At 30.9% G+C, this 19109-nt stretch overlaps 4 protein-coding genes across 5 annotated transcripts; 2 read left to right on the forward strand and 2 right to left on the reverse strand.

Annotated features, from left to right (window-relative positions):
- Positions 1 to 2014: 2014 nt before the first annotated feature.
- LOC135957256 (uncharacterized) lies at positions 2015 to 6032 on the reverse strand. 2 transcript variants are annotated; one of them, XM_065507971.1, is made up of 5 exons: positions 6003 to 6032; positions 5267 to 5309; positions 5027 to 5189; positions 3224 to 3313; positions 2015 to 3161 (listed from the first exon to the last, which is right to left on the reverse strand). In XM_065507971.1, exons 2-5 carry the CDS (start codon positions 5274 to 5276, stop codon positions 2120 to 2122), a joined length of 1305 nt encoding a protein of 434 aa, XP_065364043.1. In that variant the 5' UTR covers positions 5277 to 5309; positions 6003 to 6032; the 3' UTR covers positions 2015 to 2119. The 2 variants fall into 2 exon arrangements, with proteins under 2 accessions (XP_065364043.1, XP_065364042.1); XM_065507970.1 differs by lacking the exon at positions 6003 to 6032 and adding an exon at positions 5765 to 5927.
- A 1877-nt stretch (positions 6033 to 7909) lies between these two features.
- Positions 7910 to 14426, forward strand: Klp3A (kinesin-like protein 3A). Its single transcript, XM_065508617.1, has 8 exons — positions 7910 to 8239; positions 8303 to 9014; positions 9121 to 9272; positions 9538 to 10909; positions 11054 to 11789; positions 12959 to 13114; positions 13213 to 13709; positions 13885 to 14426. The coding sequence occupies exons 2-8, from the start codon at positions 8344 to 8346 to the stop codon at positions 13940 to 13942; spliced, it is 3642 nt and encodes a 1213-aa protein (XP_065364689.1). The 5' UTR covers positions 7910 to 8239; positions 8303 to 8343; the 3' UTR covers positions 13943 to 14426.
- A 1253-nt stretch (positions 14427 to 15679) lies between these two features.
- Positions 15680 to 16461, reverse strand: Fcp3C (Follicle cell protein 3C). Its single transcript, XM_065507549.1, has 3 exons — positions 16458 to 16461; positions 15924 to 16399; positions 15680 to 15862 (listed from the first exon to the last, which is right to left on the reverse strand). Exons 1-3 carry the CDS (start codon positions 16459 to 16461, stop codon positions 15680 to 15682), a joined length of 663 nt encoding a protein of 220 aa, XP_065363621.1.
- Positions 16462 to 17727: 1266 nt separating this feature from the next.
- Positions 17728 to 18484, forward strand: LOC135957182 (thioredoxin domain-containing protein 17). The gene is made up of 3 exons (XM_065507870.1): positions 17728 to 18022; positions 18085 to 18169; positions 18241 to 18484. Exons 1-3 carry the CDS (start codon positions 17875 to 17877, stop codon positions 18389 to 18391), a joined length of 384 nt encoding a protein of 127 aa, XP_065363942.1. The 5' UTR covers positions 17728 to 17874; the 3' UTR covers positions 18392 to 18484.
- The last annotated feature ends 625 nt before the right edge of the window (positions 18485 to 19109 follow it).

Raw genomic sequence — 19109 nt, forward strand, 5'->3', positions numbered from 1 at the left:
TTGAAATTGATCGTGCTAAGACCGCAACTAAAGAGTATTGGCTAGAACTAGGAAGTAACTAGCTGTCAATACATAGCATTTTTATTAATTTTCTTATTCTATGATTTAGAAACAAGGTTGTAAATTTTATTTTAAAGATTGTATGAAAATCACTAAATTTTTAAATATTTTTTGATTGTTTTTCATAAAAAACTTTAAAAATAATTAGTCATCCGTGTTTCTGAGTTAAGGAAATTAAGAGGCGCTTATTGTCTAAACAAATTGCCAAATTTAAAACTTTGTCAAATATTTCTTGAAAAAAATAAAAGAAATATTTAAGAAAATTTTTGGTTGAATATAATAAAGTACCTTTTAAAAACATTTCATTTAAAAATTTGATTCAAAATGTACATTCGTGAAGATTTTTATTAAAAAGTACTTTTGTGAAAAAACTGTTTATAAAAGTATGTACTTTGTATATTTTATTAGAATGTACTTTTGAGAACAATTTTTATTAATAAAGTACTTTTCTTAAGAAAGAAGTATTTTATTGAAAGGTTTTCTTATCAAAAAAGTACTTTTCTTATTAAATATGTACTTTATTATTTTTCATTTAGAAAGTTTTTAAAAGTATTTACTATAAAAGTACTATTCTTATTTAAAAAAGTACCTTTATAATAAAGTACCTTTATAATAAAGTACCTTTATAATAAAGTACCTTTATAATAAAGTACCTTTATAATAAAGTACCTTTATAATAAAGTACCTTTATAATAAAGTACCTTTATAATAAAGTACCTTTATAATAAAGTACCTTTATAATAAAGTACCTTTATAATAAAGTACCTTTATAATAAAGTACCTTTATAATAAAGTACCTTTATAATAAAGTACCTTTATAATAAAGTACCTTTATAATAAAGTACCTTTATAATAAAGTACCTTTATAATAAAGTACCTTTATAATAAAGTACCTTTATAATAAAGTACCTTTATAATAAAGTACCTTTATAATAAAGTACATTTATAATAAAGTACCTTTATAATAAAGTACCTTTATAATATAGTACCTTTTTAAAAAAGTACCTTTATAATAAAGTACATTTTTAAAAAAGTACCTTTATAATAAAGTACCTTTATAATAAAGTACCTTTATAATAAAGTACCTTTATAATAAAGTACCTTTATAATAAAGTACCTTTATAATAAAGTACCTTTATAATAAAGTACCTTTTTAAAAAAGTACCTTTATAATAAATTACCTTTTTAAAAATTAATTTTTAAAAAAGTACTTTTTTTATAAAGTACCTTTTCAAAAAAAAATAAATTTTTAATAAAGACCCTTTTCAAAAAGTATCATTAAAATAAATTGGCTTTTTAAAAAAATATCTTTTTAATAGTACCTTTTGAACAAAGTTTATTTTTAATAAAGTACTCTTTTAATAGAGTACATTTTTAAAAGTGTTGATTTTGTTAATACAGAAAGCAAATTGTTTATAGAGTCAGCAAGAGTTAAAATTTGCTTAACATTTTATTAAATTATTAATAAAAAAATTCTTTACTTTTGGTGATTTTGTGTAGAAAAGGTTCTACAAACCATTATATTATACCTTAATTGATTATATGTTTAAATTTCACCAAAAAATTATTTTAAAATTTTTAAAAGGTTTCTAAATCTGAAAGAATTTTCTAAAAGTGTTTAAGATAAATCTATGGTTGCTGTTAAAAAACCTAAACTCTAAATTATATTCCAAAAAATAACTCTTACAATATTTTTTGGAATATAATAATTTTTAAATTTTAAACATGCAGTTTTAAGTAAACCTTAGATATTTTCTAAAAATCTAGAAATACGATTAATATATAATCTCTGTAATATGAGTGAACAAGAGCGAATAAATTGCAAGCTATTTTGTTTTTGTTTTATAAAATAATCACTCAATTTTAACGTTCTTTTTACAGCAACTTATTATTATAAATCATTTCTATAAAATTCATAAAAATAAAACTTGTGATTTTTCTTTTCCCCGAAATAAAAGTGTTCACTTGTAAAACAAACCAAAATATATATAAAAAACAAGAAGTAAAACTGTTCAAGAAACGATATAAAATAAATTGGTCGTAATCATATTTTGTATAATTAAAGTCTTAAACTACGAGCCGCACTACGCTTGGGCGTAGGAGCGGTGGGTGAACTATTTAAACGTTTCAACCCGGAAGCACTTTGAAACAAAGATCGAGGTTTTCGTTTGGGTGTAGCCGGCGGAGTGTGCGTAAATTTGGTAGGGGTGCGCATGTGAGCTACCGATAATGTTTCCAAAGAGCCCTCATCATCCTCATTAAAAGGATCATCGCTATTGCCCAGCAAAGTGGTGGTAGTTGTTATCGTATGTGGTTCTATAAGTACTGGTTCATGCAAAACACTTTCTACCACCATTTCTTCTGTGTGTTCATGATGTTCCAGATTAGTTTCTATATCATTATTATCAGTCGGTGGTTCAGTCATTGAGAAATGTGTCATTAGATTACGTTTTGTGGTAGTAGGTGTTGCATTGCATGACTCATATATTATAAGGGCAAATTGTAATTGATTATCTTCCAATTTGCGACGATAAGATATACGCAAACGAGTTTCCAATTGAGTGCAATCACGCCAGAGAGCACTTCTTTGGCGTGACGGGGCAGTATTGCGATTACGTATTATGCCCTTGACCTCTATATACCTCAAGGGGGTATAGAGAGCCTCCATTGTTTCTAAATCATCGTCTTCACTGGATGAATCATCTAGCAAGGTACGTATACCTTTGTATTCCTTACTCACCCGTTTACTGGTCGAAGGAGCCGTTGGCAATCGCCTCAAATAACTAAAACGTCCCGAATGTATGCGTTTCAAAGATCTAGGTGGTCTGTCTAGGTCTTCGATCTTTTCTTGTTCTTGTAATTCCGGCTCTTTTTCATCTTTTGTTGCACTTGCTGGTGGCGTTAAATCCCCTATGGCCAATGTACTGGTACATTTTTCAGGAGTTTTTCGCTGATTACTGATAATGGCAGCAGCAAATGCTGATGTTTCGGGTAGATCATTGTCTTCTACATCACTGTCGGCGTAGGATTTTAAAGGTACCATATCTGGTACACGATTTATGGGATGTACAAGATCAATGGGTTTGGTGGATATAATTTTGCTGAAATTTTTTTTTATTATGAAATATTTATAAGGTTGAAAATTTTGTCTTTTAAAACTTACGTGCGCATGTGACTGGTTTTGGTTTCGATGGGTGCACATTTGTTTGGTTCCAAAAACTCAGTGTGATCAAAGTTATTGTGAATTTCATGTCTGTTTGAAGAATTGATTAAAATAATAATTAATATCTTTAAACTTATATTGTGGAGTATATAAATTTGTTTGGGAAATTCCCTTCTACGTAAATTATTGGTCAAGGTTTATTAAAACAATTGAATTTTAATAGAAAAAAGTAGGTAGATATGAAAGTAGGTACTGTTTTAAAAGGGACAAATTTCTAACAACCCCTAAATGTTTAAATCTGGTATTTTTTTGTATGTGTAAAGGTGCAAAATATAAATTTGTAAATGATTTCGTTTTCATAAACAAAAGAAATTAGGGAAAACTAAGTTTTGTTCATGTTATTAAAATTTTTAACTCTGATTATAAGGGAATAAATATTTTTGTCACTATGTTCATTTGAACATATAATACGCCAAGTTTTGTAAGAAATATATTTCAGATAATAAAGAAATCACAATTTTCATAAAATACACTCACTTAATACAAATTGTTTAACAGAAAACAATTAAAAATTACAATTTATAGTTAAAAACATTATTCATTACATGGAGATGACATTGATTTTATTTTTTTTAAAAAAGTACCTTTTTTAAGAAGTAATTTTTTTTAAAAAAGTAAATTTTTTTTTTTTAAAAAGTAAATTTTTTTAAAAAAAAAGTAACTTTTTAAGTTGCTTTTTAATAAAGTACATTTTTAATAAGTACCTTTTTAATAAAGTACATTTTTAATAAGTACCTTTTTAATAAAGTACCTTATAATAAAGTACCTTTTTAATAAAGTATATTTTTAATAAAGTACTTTTTTAATAAAGTACATTTTCAATAAAGTACCTTTTTAGGAAGGAAGTTCCTTTTTTATAAAGTACATTTTTGATAAAGTACCTTTTTAAGAAAATACCTTTTTAATAAAGTACCTTTTTAATAAAGTACTTTTTTAATAAAGTACCTTTTTAATAAAGTACCCTTTTAATAAAGTACCTTTTTAACAAAGTACGTTTTAATAAAGTACCTTTTAAATAAAACAGTAGATTTATATCAGTTCTAACACAAAAATTTTGACGTTTTGTAAATTTTTAATCCACATAGATTGGGAGCTGAAATTGGAGATGTGTAATCAGACTGCTGTACTATTTGACAAGCAATGCCTCTCTTTTTAAAACTTGTAATGAAAAATATTGTAGATTTTATTCAATACAGAATGCAAATTATTTACGAAATCAGCAAAAGTTTTATTTTACAAAAAGTATTTATTAAAATTTTTAAAAATTAGTTATGAAATGTTTTAAAAAATTCTTGTTTTTTGAAAAAATATATAAATTTTAAGTTGGAGATATACATACAAATTTAAGATTGTATTAAAAATATTTATTTGGGCTTATATTCCAATATGAAATAGGTAAAACTTGTTTATCTAAATTCCTATAACAAAATAATTGAACATAGAAAATGTCTAGTTTACACTAGTATTTATTTAATAAGCCTTTAGTTTCGCCTTCTCAATGACAAATTGCAATTGAATATTAGTTCAACAAATATGTAAAGGTAAATTCCAAAATGTACCCCTTATTCCACACTATATAAATAATTTCATCACAAAATGAAAAGTTCTTTCTGGCCTAAAGTAAGCATACACAATTCCCACATAGAATTCGACTTTAAATATTTGGCCAATAGCTAAATTGCCTTAATAAAACCTCCGAAGATAATAAAAAATATTAATCAACATGATGCCACCACGACCTACCTTAAATAATCATGAATTTTATTTGCTCCACGTATAGTGCGGCCATACCAATCGATCACACTGTTCGGTGCCAGATAATATTTAAATTCAATGCTATTTTGTTGAAACAGTTCCAAATATTTACTTAACACCTCACGAACTTCGGCAGGAGTTTGATGTGAAGCTAAAATTAGAAGAAAAAATAAATAGAAATTGATTTTTGTTCATCAATAAAAAAAAACAAACAAATGAAAAACTAACCTTCCATCATGTTGATAAAATTTCTTTCATAAGAAAATTCCGGCTGCTCAAAAGATGAAAATTAGAAATGCAAAATAAACACACACGTTTTATATCAGATAAACAAATAATTATTTATGTAATTTTAAGAAATAATTGTAATTTTAAAGCCTTTACAGATATATTTCTTGCTTTTATTTATAGTTTTTAAACAAAATTTAATGCAGCTGGTATGCCAACACTTCATTCAGAAGCAAAATATACAATAAGAAACAAGAAAACTGACTGTAACTGACTGATGTGAGAATTTAAGAGAATGATTGAAAACAAAATGTCAACAATAAAATAAAAAGCAACCCTTAATAATATAAGTTCATGATATATCATAAAAAGTACCTTAAATCAAATTTGCAATCGTAAAATTAATGAATTCTTTAAATTTTTCGTTAAAATATACATAAAATTATTTATCAATTATAAAATTAACGTTAAATTTTGAATATTGTTTACTCTCTTCACCTTTTTTGTATTTCTCTTTATTCTATTGTCTCCAGTCAAACACGCACACATCTGCACGTTTACAATTTCCACAAAAAATGCGTATTTTCTTTTTTGATTTTTAACAGGAATTTCTACCTTTCACTTTAAAACTTATTAATTTGTTGATAATGCAATATGTGAATACTTTACTTTCGCTAATTACTTGCCAAAATACTGGCTTATTACTTAATTTTAGGAAAGTTAACACAAAATCTACCTGATTTCGAAGAGAGTTGATTTTATAGAGTTGACAACCAGACACTAAAAATGGCGCGTCATTATGTCAAATTTACATTTAAATGGAACTCTAGCGGTTAGTAGTAATGCTAAAATTCAGAGTTGCATTTATCAAACAGCCATAATAATGTGGATTCATTATTTTTTGAAGATAAATTTAGATTTGGCGTTTTTGTAAATTATTTGTTTTGCAAAACATAAGTGTTCAGAACAAAATTATGCGCTTTTTGATTGCGGCAACAGTGTGAGAAAAATGGTTCATTTAATTAAACATTTGAATTGTTATTATTTTAAAACTTATTTTATAGTTAATTTGATCCTTAAGATTCTCCATTAAACATATAATTAAATTGAATGCCGCCTTAAAACATTATCGAAACAGATGTGTGATATTGTACAGTAACTAGGGAACTGGTGACATAAAACGCTTCCCTTTGTAGAATTTCTGAGAAACCGTGTTTTGGGTCGACTAAAAAACTGCTACACGTTCAATATATATTTTTATATTTGGATCGCGATCTGGATTTCAGAATATTAGGCTATTCTGCAATCCATCAATACTATATGCAACACGTTCAATAAATATCGCGATACTAGATCGCCGTCAATACATATTGTGATATTAGGATCGCATTTTTGGAAAATAGTAAACTACCGAATGAACTATTATTACTTCAAATTTTAATTTTTTACTCCCACCTCCACACTCTGGTTAAAATTTCAAATCTATCTGGACAAAATTTTGAAAATTTTTGTCTTCAGAATAAAGACAAATATGTTTTTTATTATAGATAAGAACTTGCTCATTACATACATTACAAAATAGATTTTTAATAGGTCTTTTGGTTTTCATAAGATCACTTTCACACTAGGCAATTTAGTTGCGCAAGTCTCTTGTGTTTGTAGATGCCAGAGGTAATGTCGGGTTAAGGAGAAGAAAATCATGCCTGTTGTTTTGTTGTTGGGCAAGAGACTTGCGCAACTAAATTGCCCAGTCTGAAAGGGGTCTTAGGAAGAACAAGAAGTTGAACAAATCATCGCTGATATTAAATAACTCTGATTTTATAAACCTTTAATAAATTTGATTATGCATAAAGCTTTTAAAATTAACAATGAAAGCAAAGTAAAATGATATTTAAATTTTACATAACTTATCTACTCCTTGAACTCTTGCAGTTTCGAACAGACAATTTTCTTACTATTTTCAGTTGCTGTCCATTCTGAAAAATAATATGGAACCACACTGAAACACTTTTTTTAGCGTTTTATTTTAGGTTGACATCATTTACTTACAAATACACCTCTGTGAATTTTTCGAATATTTTTCTTTTCGATTTTCGAAGCGTTCGGCGCCACCATTTTTCATTTTCAAATTAAACGGTTTACCAATTCCATACATTTCCAGGATTGGAATGAAAATTCAGCTTGACTGTCGGAATTTGGCAGGGTTTCAATGTAAAATTGCCATAAGTGCTTGAAGATTATTGATCTCCTGGCAGGAACACTGGCTATCAGGCACATAGAATTACAAGTGTTCGTGTGAAGTTACAAGTTTGAAGATATTTTCTGTCGCAGATCTTACAACAAAAAAGACATTTTCATTCCAATTTTTGTTTTCATTCGTGCAACAACAACTCAAGAAGTTGTATAAATGTTAAAAGTGCTGAAGTATTAAAAATAGTAGTTATAATATTAATACATAATAGTGTTTTGCTTCAAATGTGTGGATATTTTTGGTAAGAAATAGGAAAATTTAATAAGTAAAAAATGAGTATGATTTTGATTAGTTATTTTTTACTCTTATCAACAGCTAGGAAGGATACCTGGTGTTTATAGAAAAATACTAAGGGATTTGCACAAAAATTACCAATAACCAAGGTAAATTTCATTAAAAACTGTTTTCGAGGAAGATCGAGGTAAAAATATCAGCATACACAAGAAAAACGTAGGAAAATTCCTTTGCTTGCTTGTTAATTCAAGGAAAATTATTAAGGAAAATCCGTGTTGTGACAAATTATTTTATGTGTTTTTAATTTACCTGCCACAAATGTATAAAACTGTGTGTATGTTTCGAATTTTTTGTCATTTGTAACTTTTGACTGTCTCCAAACGAATCGTCTTTATTTTCGCACACACAAATACAGCAGCCGCATAAAAACAGCAGAAAAAAAGACAAATCACCAGACAACCAAGAGAAAAGCGGTTTAAGATAAAAATGTAAGTAAAAGAATTCGAAAATTATTGATTAGTTTAAATAAAATCAATCTATAATTGTTTTAGTGCAAAATATATAAGTCCTCAAGAATAAAAAAGTAACACTAATGGGTGATTTGGAAAGTGTAAGGGTGGCTCTAAGAGTTCGCCCGCTAGTGAATTCCGAAAAGGCGCGCGGCTGTCAAGTTGCTGTGGAGAAAATAGATGGTGCACATCAAGTATTGGTGAACAATACCGATGCGTTCTCCTTCAATTTCGTATTCGATTGGCGTGACACTCAGGAGCAGGTGTATAATTTGTCAGTGTCTGATATGTTGGATAAACTGTTTAGCGGTTTCAATGCCACCATCTTGGCTTATGGCCAGACTGGTTCTGGCAAAACTCATACCATGGGTACGGCCTTTGATGGTTCACTAGATGAAAATGTGGGTGTTATACCCCGTGCTATGCACGATATCTTCGAACGCATTAAAGAAAACTCGGAGGAGTTTGATTTTGTTATTAAGTGTTCGTTTATGGAACTGTATCAGGAGCAGCTGTACGATTTGCTGTCGGAGAAGTCGAGAGAAGAAAGTGTTATTGATATGCGGGAAGATCGCAGTGGCATCATTATGGTGGGATTAACGGAGAGGGAAGTGTTTGATGCAAAACAAACCACCGATTGTTTGGTAAAAGGTTCTACGGGAAGAGCTGTTGCTTCCACGGCTATGAATGAAAATTCCTCTAGATCTCATGCCATTTTCACGGTTACTTTGCAAGCCACAAAAAAAGATGAATCGTAAGTTTTGTTGTTGTTTTCCTTGTGATTGCATGTCACAGCATCCTTTTTGTTTTTTATTAAGCAGACATTGAGGTTATGTGTTTTGTTTATCTTTCTTTTTCAGTCGTTCAGTTACTACTTCAAAGTTTCATTTGGTGGATTTGGCTGGTTCGGAACGTTCGAAAAAGACCGGTGCTACCGGTGACCGCTTTAAGGAAGGCGTTAAAATTAATCAAGGACTTTTGGCTTTGGGAAATGTAATATCAGCTTTGGGAGGTAGGTTTATCAAGATGATTGATTATTTTAAATGATTCCCTTATATTCGTAAGCAATTTTTAAATTTATAATTAGTTAAAAAACAAAATAGGAATAATCCATCTCAAAGCGGAATTTGCTGCTGGATTTTTAATTTCTGATTTTAACAAAATTTACTGCAGTTATTGCAAGTGTTTATCAAATCTTAGACTTTTTGCCTCCAACCTCCAATTTTATCACAACCATTTTAAAACGCATTATTAATGAAAATTCAAAAACTTTCCAGATGGCAAAGGTGCCGGTTTCGTGCGTTACCGTGACTCCAAATTGACTCGGCTGCTGCAGGATTCGCTGGGTGGCAATTCCGTTACCCTTATGATTGCCTGTGTCTCACCGGCCGACTACAATGTCGCTGAGACACTGAGCACTCTCCGCTATGCCGATCGGGCACGTAAAATTAAAAATAAACCAATTGTCAATCAAGATCCTCATGCAGCCGAAATCAATCGTCTCAAGGGCATCATACAAAAGCTACGCGTGGAGTTGCTAACCAAAGGTGGTACAATGACAGCATCTTTGACGCATGACTTGCAAGCTGTTGGTCCCGTTGCACCCCTTATGGCTACGTCTATGCCCACAATAATGCCTTCGGAGGAACAAAATCGTAAATACAAAGAGTTACAAGAGAAATACCGGAATTTGCAGCAACAATGGCAAATGACACTGCACGATGTCACGGAACATGAGATGAGAGCTCACATAGCCGAGGCAGCCCATGAGAATCTTAAACAAAAAGCAGGAGAAATGAAAAATTTTGTTACTGAATTAACAAAAAACAAAGAATTACCTTTGGATGAAGAGAAGCTGGCAGACACGGTCATGCACATTAGTAAGTTGGTAGAAGGTTTGGATGAAGAGCTGTGCAGAGCTGAAACGGAAATAATGGACCATAAACGACGTTCCTCGTTGGGTTCGTCGATGAGCACAGCCGAAGCCGGTGAAGATGAGGAAAATAATGCGAACGTGTCCGAAATGCATGCCATGATGCAAGAACGCACCGAGGCCTTTACCAGCAAACAAATAGAAATTAATGATCAATTGCGTCGCATCAATCGAGAATTAAATCTAAAGGAACAACTGCAGCAACGTATCACTGGCAATTTTAGTAAATTCTCCACTTTGGATGACGACATTGAAGAGAAGTTCAAGGAATGTGAGCAAAAGATAAACGAACTTGAAGCCGAAAAGTCCGAACTTCTCGATAAACTACGTCATGTAAAAGTGAATGCGTCCGCAAAATTGGCCGAAGAAAGACGCAAACGTTTGCAGACTTTAGAGCAAGAAATCAGCGATATGAAACGTAAAAACATCCAACAAGCCAAACTGTTAAAGATACGTGAAAAGGAAACGCAGAAAATTAAAAATCTTAGCAGTGAAATTCAAGCTATGAAAGAGTCAAAGGTTAAGCTTGTGAGAGCTATGCGTTCCGAGGCCGAGAGTTTCCGGCAATTCAAAATGATGCGTGAAAAGGAGTTGATGTTGTTGAAGAATAAAGATCGTAAAATGCAAAATGAAATGGCCCGCAAGGAGGCCTTGCACAATAAACAGCGTAATGTACTTAAGCGTAAATGTGAGGAAGCCATGGCCATTAACAAGAGGTAAGTTTGTGTTTGTTTTGCTTTTCCAGCGTTTTTGGTTCTTTTGCAGTGTTGTGACTTGACTGATCGATGTGTTTGTTGTCTCTCCCTAACCATTATACCACTCCCCACCTCCCCCTTCCCAAACTCTGTTTTCTATATTAGACTCAAAGATGCTCTCGAAAGGCAAAAAGTGGCCCAAACCCAACGACAAAAGATGCAATCGGCCAAAGATGCCACGGCTGCCTCCGTGAAAATCGATCAGGTTATAGCCTGTGTTGAACGCGAACTAGAGGTAATTATATCCCTTATTGATGCTGAACGTACACTTGAACAATTAATGGATGATCGTGGCATAATTAGCAGTCGACTTGGAGAGTTGCAACAGCAACAAATTCTCCCCGATCCACAATCCCCGGCCGGTTTGGAAATAGCCAATTTGGAGGAGGAGCTCGAAATGCGAAACGCCCAAATTTCCGACCTCCAGCAGAAAGTGTGCGCTAACGATATCGATACGCTCATCAAATCCCTCGGCGACAGTGTGCACACCCTAGCCGAGGCTCGGGCTGTGTTCAGGTTTCTGTTAAAGTCTTTGGCCGACATGCGGCGTGAATATTCACAACTCTGCGAAGAGCTGCGTTCACAAATTCACAATGCCGAAGATAAATCTAATGAGGCAGGCAAATTGATAAAACAAATGAAACTTGAACATGAACAGGCCATAGCGGAGTACGAAGAAAAGATATCGGTGGCTCTAACGCCAGAGCAAGAACAACGTTTGAAGTTGCTAGAAGAACAAGAGAAAAAGATTGAAAGCCTTATGATTGAATTGGAAAATTGCAAACAGTTGCGCGACAATGCAGCCAACAACAATAAAAAGAAGGGAAAAACATCAGCCAAGGTAAGTGGTTTGAAGAAATTAATACAATTGTGTTTCCAGACGAGTTAGAAGCCTATATTTTCATAATTATTTTACAGTGTTAATTAAATATTTTAATGTCTTGATAACTTTGTAAAACTTCTTTCTGTTTTCTTGTTTTCTCCTTCGTTTTTTATAATATTTTTGTGTATTACATTTTGTTGTTGAAATTTAGATATTGTCGGCTTTCACAAAGTTTTCTGATATAATGCGATGAATAGATGTGAGTATAATTACCAGATTTCGTTTAATTTTCACATCTTTTTACACATTTTTCGTTTGATTTGTTTCATATTTTTTATGTTTTTTTACATTACTTCCTAGCATGTGCGATAAATGTCTAAATATTACCTGAGTTTTAGAAATAATCCTCTCGTAAAGGTATTGCCAAATCCTACACCAAATACATTTATAGGCATTCTAATGTCACCTTCGTGACTGAAAATCTAATTTATTTTCATTACTTTGGCGTTTCTGGTAGCAGATTTTTGAAACTTTTGATTCAATTCAAGTTTAGCATGACAAATTTTATTTAAACGAAAGTTGGTTTTTATTGAATTTCATCTTTAGATGATAAGAGGAAGGAAAAGAGACGGCGGTATAGAGAAACATAAAAAACAACCAACTTAAGCCGTTTTTTGAATCAGCTCGAACTTAGTTTAAAATGCCATGAATTGCCCTGAAAAAGAGCCCCACACCACAATGGCAAACATGACTGTCTTATTTGTCTACTTGGTTTCCAGTCATTCCGTTGTAATTTCCACATTTTTCATTAAAGTATATATTCTGGATCGTTATATATAGCGGAGTCGATATAGCAATGTCTGACCGCCTGTTGAAATAACTTGTAAACATGATTGATACATCAAAAAGTCGGGTATAGACCTGAGGCCGAATTACCGCATTCGTTAACGAATGAGCTACCGTAAAAATTATTTCTTGCCGCCGGTCTTTGTATTGATTTTTTTTACTCTGTATCTTTATCAAAATATCGAACACAGAAAACAGTTTAACTCAATCTTTCTTAAAACTATGACAATATTCAATTCATTTGAACTCCTAATGCCTTGTTAGAGACAAATTTATTAATTTTCTCTTCCAAAAAATACTATAACTTTAATATTTCTACTTTTAAATTGTAACTCATCTAGAAAATTTCCCCATACATTAAACCCGAACCCATGGAAGAAGAAAACATCGAAGAAGAGGAAGAAGAATTAACCGAAAGTGAAGACGAATTCGATGCGTCCGGAGACGACGATCCAGACTGGATAAAAACACCAATGGTTGTTCGAAAGCGTACAAATGTAAGTAGAGAAATGAATAAACAACGCCTTAGCTCCATTGAAATTATATTTGTCATTTTCGAATAATGGGTAAACAAAAAGATACGTCTTGATTTTAGAACTTGCGTCGCCGAACCTCACAAACCTCACAGCGATCCCTCTCCCAGTCCGACATCTCCCATAATTTGGATGAGGACAGCCGGCAACAGATCACCTTTGACACCTCTGATACAGGAACATTTAGACAAACTGCAAACACATCTGTCAAGGGTAAGCACCAGCGGAAGTCCAAGGGCTGCAAATGCCGTGGTGACTGCGGAAAGAAACGTTGCGGATGTAATTCGCTCAATCAGAAATGTACGGTAAGCTGTAACTGTACCGATAAATGTAAAAATCGCCAAACACCCACAAACCGTGATTCGGACGACGAGAATGTAGAAGATGTTATTAAAGAAGAAGAAAACGATGTGACCACCGATTCGTCTGAAACTGAAAATCAATTCAAATCACCCAAACAAGTTAAAATTACCACCACCAAGGAATGTGTAGATGAATCCTTCTTAACAATACAATCAAATATAAATACATCAACATTTTTAACACCCAAAATGGCTAGGTAAGTCCGAACAATTATTTAAAATGCTAACTAACGAGGGGCTAAAGTTTTTTTCTTTAAGAGAAAGCCACTCGTTAGTTAGCATACAGTTTTGAATATTGTTAATCTTTTATACACTTTTCAATTACAGAAATATACGACAAAAAAGTTAATTTTTGTTTATTATTTATTTTAGATTATCTACCATCAATTTTGATACTGCTACCGCAAAAAAGAAATTCTTTAATGATTAATTTCTCTAGTGTGCCTCGCCCCCTCATATCACCCACCTATCGTTTAAACGTCTTATTTGTTTATAGAAAAATAATCAACTTTTAATTATTTATTTAAGTTGTATGTTCTTAAACTGAATTTTAATTCAAACTTGTAGTATGTACTTGTATTTTAAATAATTTTACGAGTGTTGAACTGTAGTTACATTTTATTTATACCCACTATCACATTCTCTCAAACTGAAACCAATCACTTGTAATAAGAAAAGACATACTTATAAAAAATCTTAATTACTTAAAAGAAAAAGGCTTAAAATCTTAGAAGCATTTACAAGGCTGCAAAGAAACGTTTAAAAGTTTTTTTTTTTAATTTTTGCCCTACATAATACCGGCAAGGCAGCCTTTCTTTAAAAATATGTTTATGCTTTCTTAGTCATGATTTTCTGTTAATGTTTATTAAATAAAACATTAGTGTTCTTTAATTTATACAAGTTCATTGTCATTATTAGCGTTTTAATATTCATCATTTATCATTTAATTTATGTCATTTGCTTGTAAAATGTTTTTATAGTTAAAAACATTTTTAATTATTTTTTGTGATTTTATGTTTTTATTAGTAAATTTGTATTTTAATTAATATTTATCTCAAAATTAGGTATCTTTTTGAGTTAGTTTTTTTTTCTTTAATTTTAAACTGTTAATACGGCTGCATCTTTTATTATTCTTAATACTTATATGATTTAAAAATAAACTACTTTTATAATGGTTTGTAAATTTGTATTTTTCTGGAAAACTCTCTCTTTCTCTAAGAAAATTTAAATATAAATTATTTTTAAAAAACTAAAATGTTTGTTTTATTTTTGGTTGAATAGCAATGATTATATACAGAGATTGACAATTGAGATTGACTGACTAAACATATTTTTTTCAACAAAGATTTGTTCACCCCTAAAATGTTTCACGACAATTTTTATTCTCTTAGCCTCCGAGAAATTTGATACTGAAAATCGGAACAATAAATCTATAAATGAACGGAATATTTTTGCAAAAATCCAATTCTACAGACGCATTTTTTCAGAAATACTTTTTGAATATGTCTCATTAAAAATTATCAACCTTGTTAAGAATGAATATCGACTTGACGTATCTAGACTTGAGGATGTCTTTCTTCCTCCTTGTTATTTTTTCTTCAATTGGTAACTAACGTTGGCAACCGATTGAAGGGGTTCATTTGTCGAGTTTTTAGAGGGCAGTACTCTGTCGACTAATCTTCTAATTTGCCATTCAGGTTCTCGGCCCAACTACTATTAACTTTATAAGGGTTGAAAAAGAGGGAGAAGGGATTAATCATTGGTCGTGAAGGCTTTTAAGTTCATTATCTCGAAAGTTGATCCTTTATTAGCGGAATACACAACCAAGATAAAAACCAGCACTAAAGCCACCACATCGCGTCAAGATTGTCATCCGGTTGGCGGAAATCGAGTAATTCGGCCCACAAATGGCTGAGATATAAAAAGAAAATTCCGACTACCTCGATTTTTAACTTACTTTTCACCAACATTGTTTTTAACCAACAATTTTTTATCTTAAAGTATCCTTTGGTGATGGGTATATAAAATGTAACCTATTGAAAAATTTTAATAAAATTTGAAATGTTTTTAACATTTTTCATTTAATTTTTATTAAATAATCTTAAAGGACTACTAATAAATACTAATATTATAACAACATGAACGATCCATCAAAATTAAATAAAACTTATTTCTTGGAACAGTTATAGGGTAAACCATTTTTACAGCAATATTCTCTACCGGCAGCTAAATTTGTATTATACCATTTATTGCCGCAATTGCGTACAAACAAATAGGCTCTTTCCTTTCTTATATCACGATCCAACGAAGCACACAAGATATTAGCTGAATTAGGTAAATGTTGAACAATCTAAAAAGTAAATCGAATTTTTTTTTAAGAATTTTTCATAGTAAACTACTATTTTTCATACCTGTTCCAAACATTTAGTTTGACACTGTTTCTGGCCAATGGCATTGCAAACAAATGAACGTTCCAGAGTAGTAGAGATAACGGGTTCACCTTTTGGTGGCTCAGGGGAACCCTTAACAAATTGTGAGCTTAAGAAAATGCCACAGGTACAGGATAGATCTTCACGTGGTGCATTTGCTGTTGAGGTGGTGGTGTCCTCTTTGGAAGTAGTTTCAAATGAATCTGTGTAAGAAGACAAGGCGGTTTCTTTGGTGTAAGGAGTAGTTGCTATTAAATCATCATCTTCTTTTGACATTAAAGTCATAGTGCTATCCGTGGTTTGTATGTCCAATAAAATGTCCTTTTTAACCTTGCTATAGGATTTATCCTTAATATGTATGGGTTTCTTATAAGCAATTTTTGTTATAGCAGAATCTATGCAACAACTCAGCATTACGCTCGAAATCACAAAGATGTAAAAGAAGAGATTTTTAAAATCTAAAAATATTTGAAAATTTATTTATCTTGTTTAAAGAAATTATGATTTTCATCTTACCCATGTTAAGCAAATTTCTCTACTGTCTAATTCTCTGCAATTTCTCCAAAGTTTTGTGTATTTAAATGAATTGTAATTTTCACATTTATTTGCTGATTTTCCAAAAATTTCACGATTAAATTGTTTATGTTCTTTTATTACATTCTTTTGCATTGTTGAAAATGTTTTGCTTTGAAAGCAATTTACTGTGTCTGAACTTGAAATTGAGGTTCAAGTTTATAATAATGCCATATACAAATGTAGGTCAAATTTGTTGAATTCATCTTTAACCTATATTAGCCAAAATTATCGTTTTATACAAGAGTTAAGATCAATTTAATATAGAGAAGTATTTATTTAGCTGCTGGTGGGATTAACTTTTAATAATCTAAAATTGGAAATTTGTTCTCGAACTGTGGTTGCTATCGTCCCAATAAAAAACAAATAAATTTCAGTGAATTTATAAATAGTTGGGAATTCAGCACACCAATTCTTAACAAAAAAACATTTTAATTCTAAAAAAAACTTGCTGTTCGTATACAATTTTCCAAAAACATTTAAACTGTCGAGACTGAAATATATGCATCCATTGACTGAGGAAAATATGAATTTCGAGACCCCAAACAAATCGAGTGGTTACAATCCAAGGAGTTACATGTTTTCAAATAGACTGCACAGTCGCCAGATCTCAATCTCATAAAAAGCCTATGGGAAATTGAAGATCACAAAATACGGTCTCTAATTATATCGAAGGAAGCTTTATCAGATGCGGTTATAAGAGAATGACAAAATATTTCAAGGACAATTGAATCATTAATTGGTTCAATACATCGTCGCAGTGAAGCAGTAATACAAAGGGATATCCAACAAAATACTGATTCACTAAAAGTTGGCAGACGATTGATGTAAACATGAAATAAGCTTCCATTGTTTTGTCAATACTGTAATAATGAATACTTTTAAATTTCTTCTTTATCAAAACGCTAGCCAGCAGTTATAGGGTACATATAGAAAGTAATATAACCCATCTTACGCATACTGGGTTTATTTTATTTTTATTAAAAAACAACAAAACTGCGTTCTGAAAATTGTTTATATTTATTATCATTTTCAGTTTATTTTACTTTCTTTGATTATTTTTACAATTACATGTACCAAAATTTAAATTCTAACGGTAACATTTTACTACTATGAAAATACAACTCAGCTTACTCTGAAAGTTCTAAACAAATAGTTGGCAATATTTTGATATCAAACAGCTGTTCAATGTGACAACTCCACAAATTTATTGTCCGGCTTTTTTCGTATAGTATTTTTTACAATCTAATTTGTTTATCTAAAAATATTTAATCAACAAGTAGTTCAATAAAACATTAAAAATCATTTGATTAATAGCAAGATAAGCTAGTAAAGAAACTGTATTAAACGAACAAACAACATGGTACGCAAAGAATACACCAAGGGATTTGAGGGTTATCAAAAATCCGTAGAAGAGTTGTACAAAGATAAAAATACCCAATTATATATCTACTTTACGGGTGAAAAGGATAACAAAGGTGTTAGTTGGTGTCCCGATTGTAATGATGGTAAGTTTGAGCTTATTAAAAGCAATACAGACCATTGGATAAAGTGATGATTTTTTGTTTAGCCCAACCTTTCGTCGATCAAGCTGTAGAGAAATTTGCCGATTCTGAGGCTATCTTGCTTACAGTAGATGTTGGCGATAGACCTTTGTAAGTTGTATATTTATATATAAATGTTTAATTTCTTATGCTTAGTGTTTGATTTTTTTTTTATTTTTTAGCTGGAAAGATATGAAAAATCCTTTCCGTGGTGATGCCAATATAAAACTCATGGTCATTCCTACTTTGGTACGCTGGAAGAGTGTTGTCCGCCTAGAAGGTGACCAGCTCACTAAAATGGATCTGTTAGATATGTTTTTCAATGAAGAATAATTGTATTTATTAACTATGTTTTCCTATATTTTAAGCTATAAAGTTGTTTAAAATAAATTATGACAAGCACGTTTTTTACAAGAAATAATTAAATCTAAACTTTGTTATGTTATTGATAAGATAACTGCAATCAACATTAGAAATCAATTAAATGTGAGGAAATGATTTTTAATGTCTATAAATTAAAAATCAAAATAAAGTTTAAACAAATTGGCAACTCGCATTAAGTTTCTTATTGGAATTACAATTCACAGTGAATGCCTGCACTAGCTGACGTTTAGTTTAATGTCTTGTTTTAACACGAATGCATTGTAAATAAGATATGCCGGTTTGTTTGTTAAATTTTGTTGTAAATACAAGTGCTATAAAAAATAAAAGTGTATAGAAATATAGTTTAATATGTTGTTAATAGAATGTGTTAAAAATTGAGTGCAGCAAGTGTTTTTAATATAGAAATTAAGTCGCTAAATAAAATTTGCAATGCATTATCGTGTAAGAGCGCGAAAGTGTTTTCATTTGTTCATGTAATAAATAGTGTTAGTGTGTGTGTATATGTCATGGTTGCCTATTTTGTTGTATTAAAGTAAATAGAAGTGATAGCAAATGTTAAAAAGAAAGGAAATTAAAAAATGTTAGGCTAAAATTAAAACGATAAAATGGAATTCTAATAAAATATGCAAAATCACATTTAAAAATAAATATAAAAAGTTGTAAATAA

The sequence above is a fragment of the Calliphora vicina genome, chromosome 4 (genome assembly GCF_958450345.1).
Source record: "Calliphora vicina chromosome 4, idCalVici1.1, whole genome shotgun sequence".
Classification (NCBI taxonomy): Eukaryota; Metazoa; Arthropoda; class Insecta; order Diptera; family Calliphoridae; genus Calliphora; species Calliphora vicina.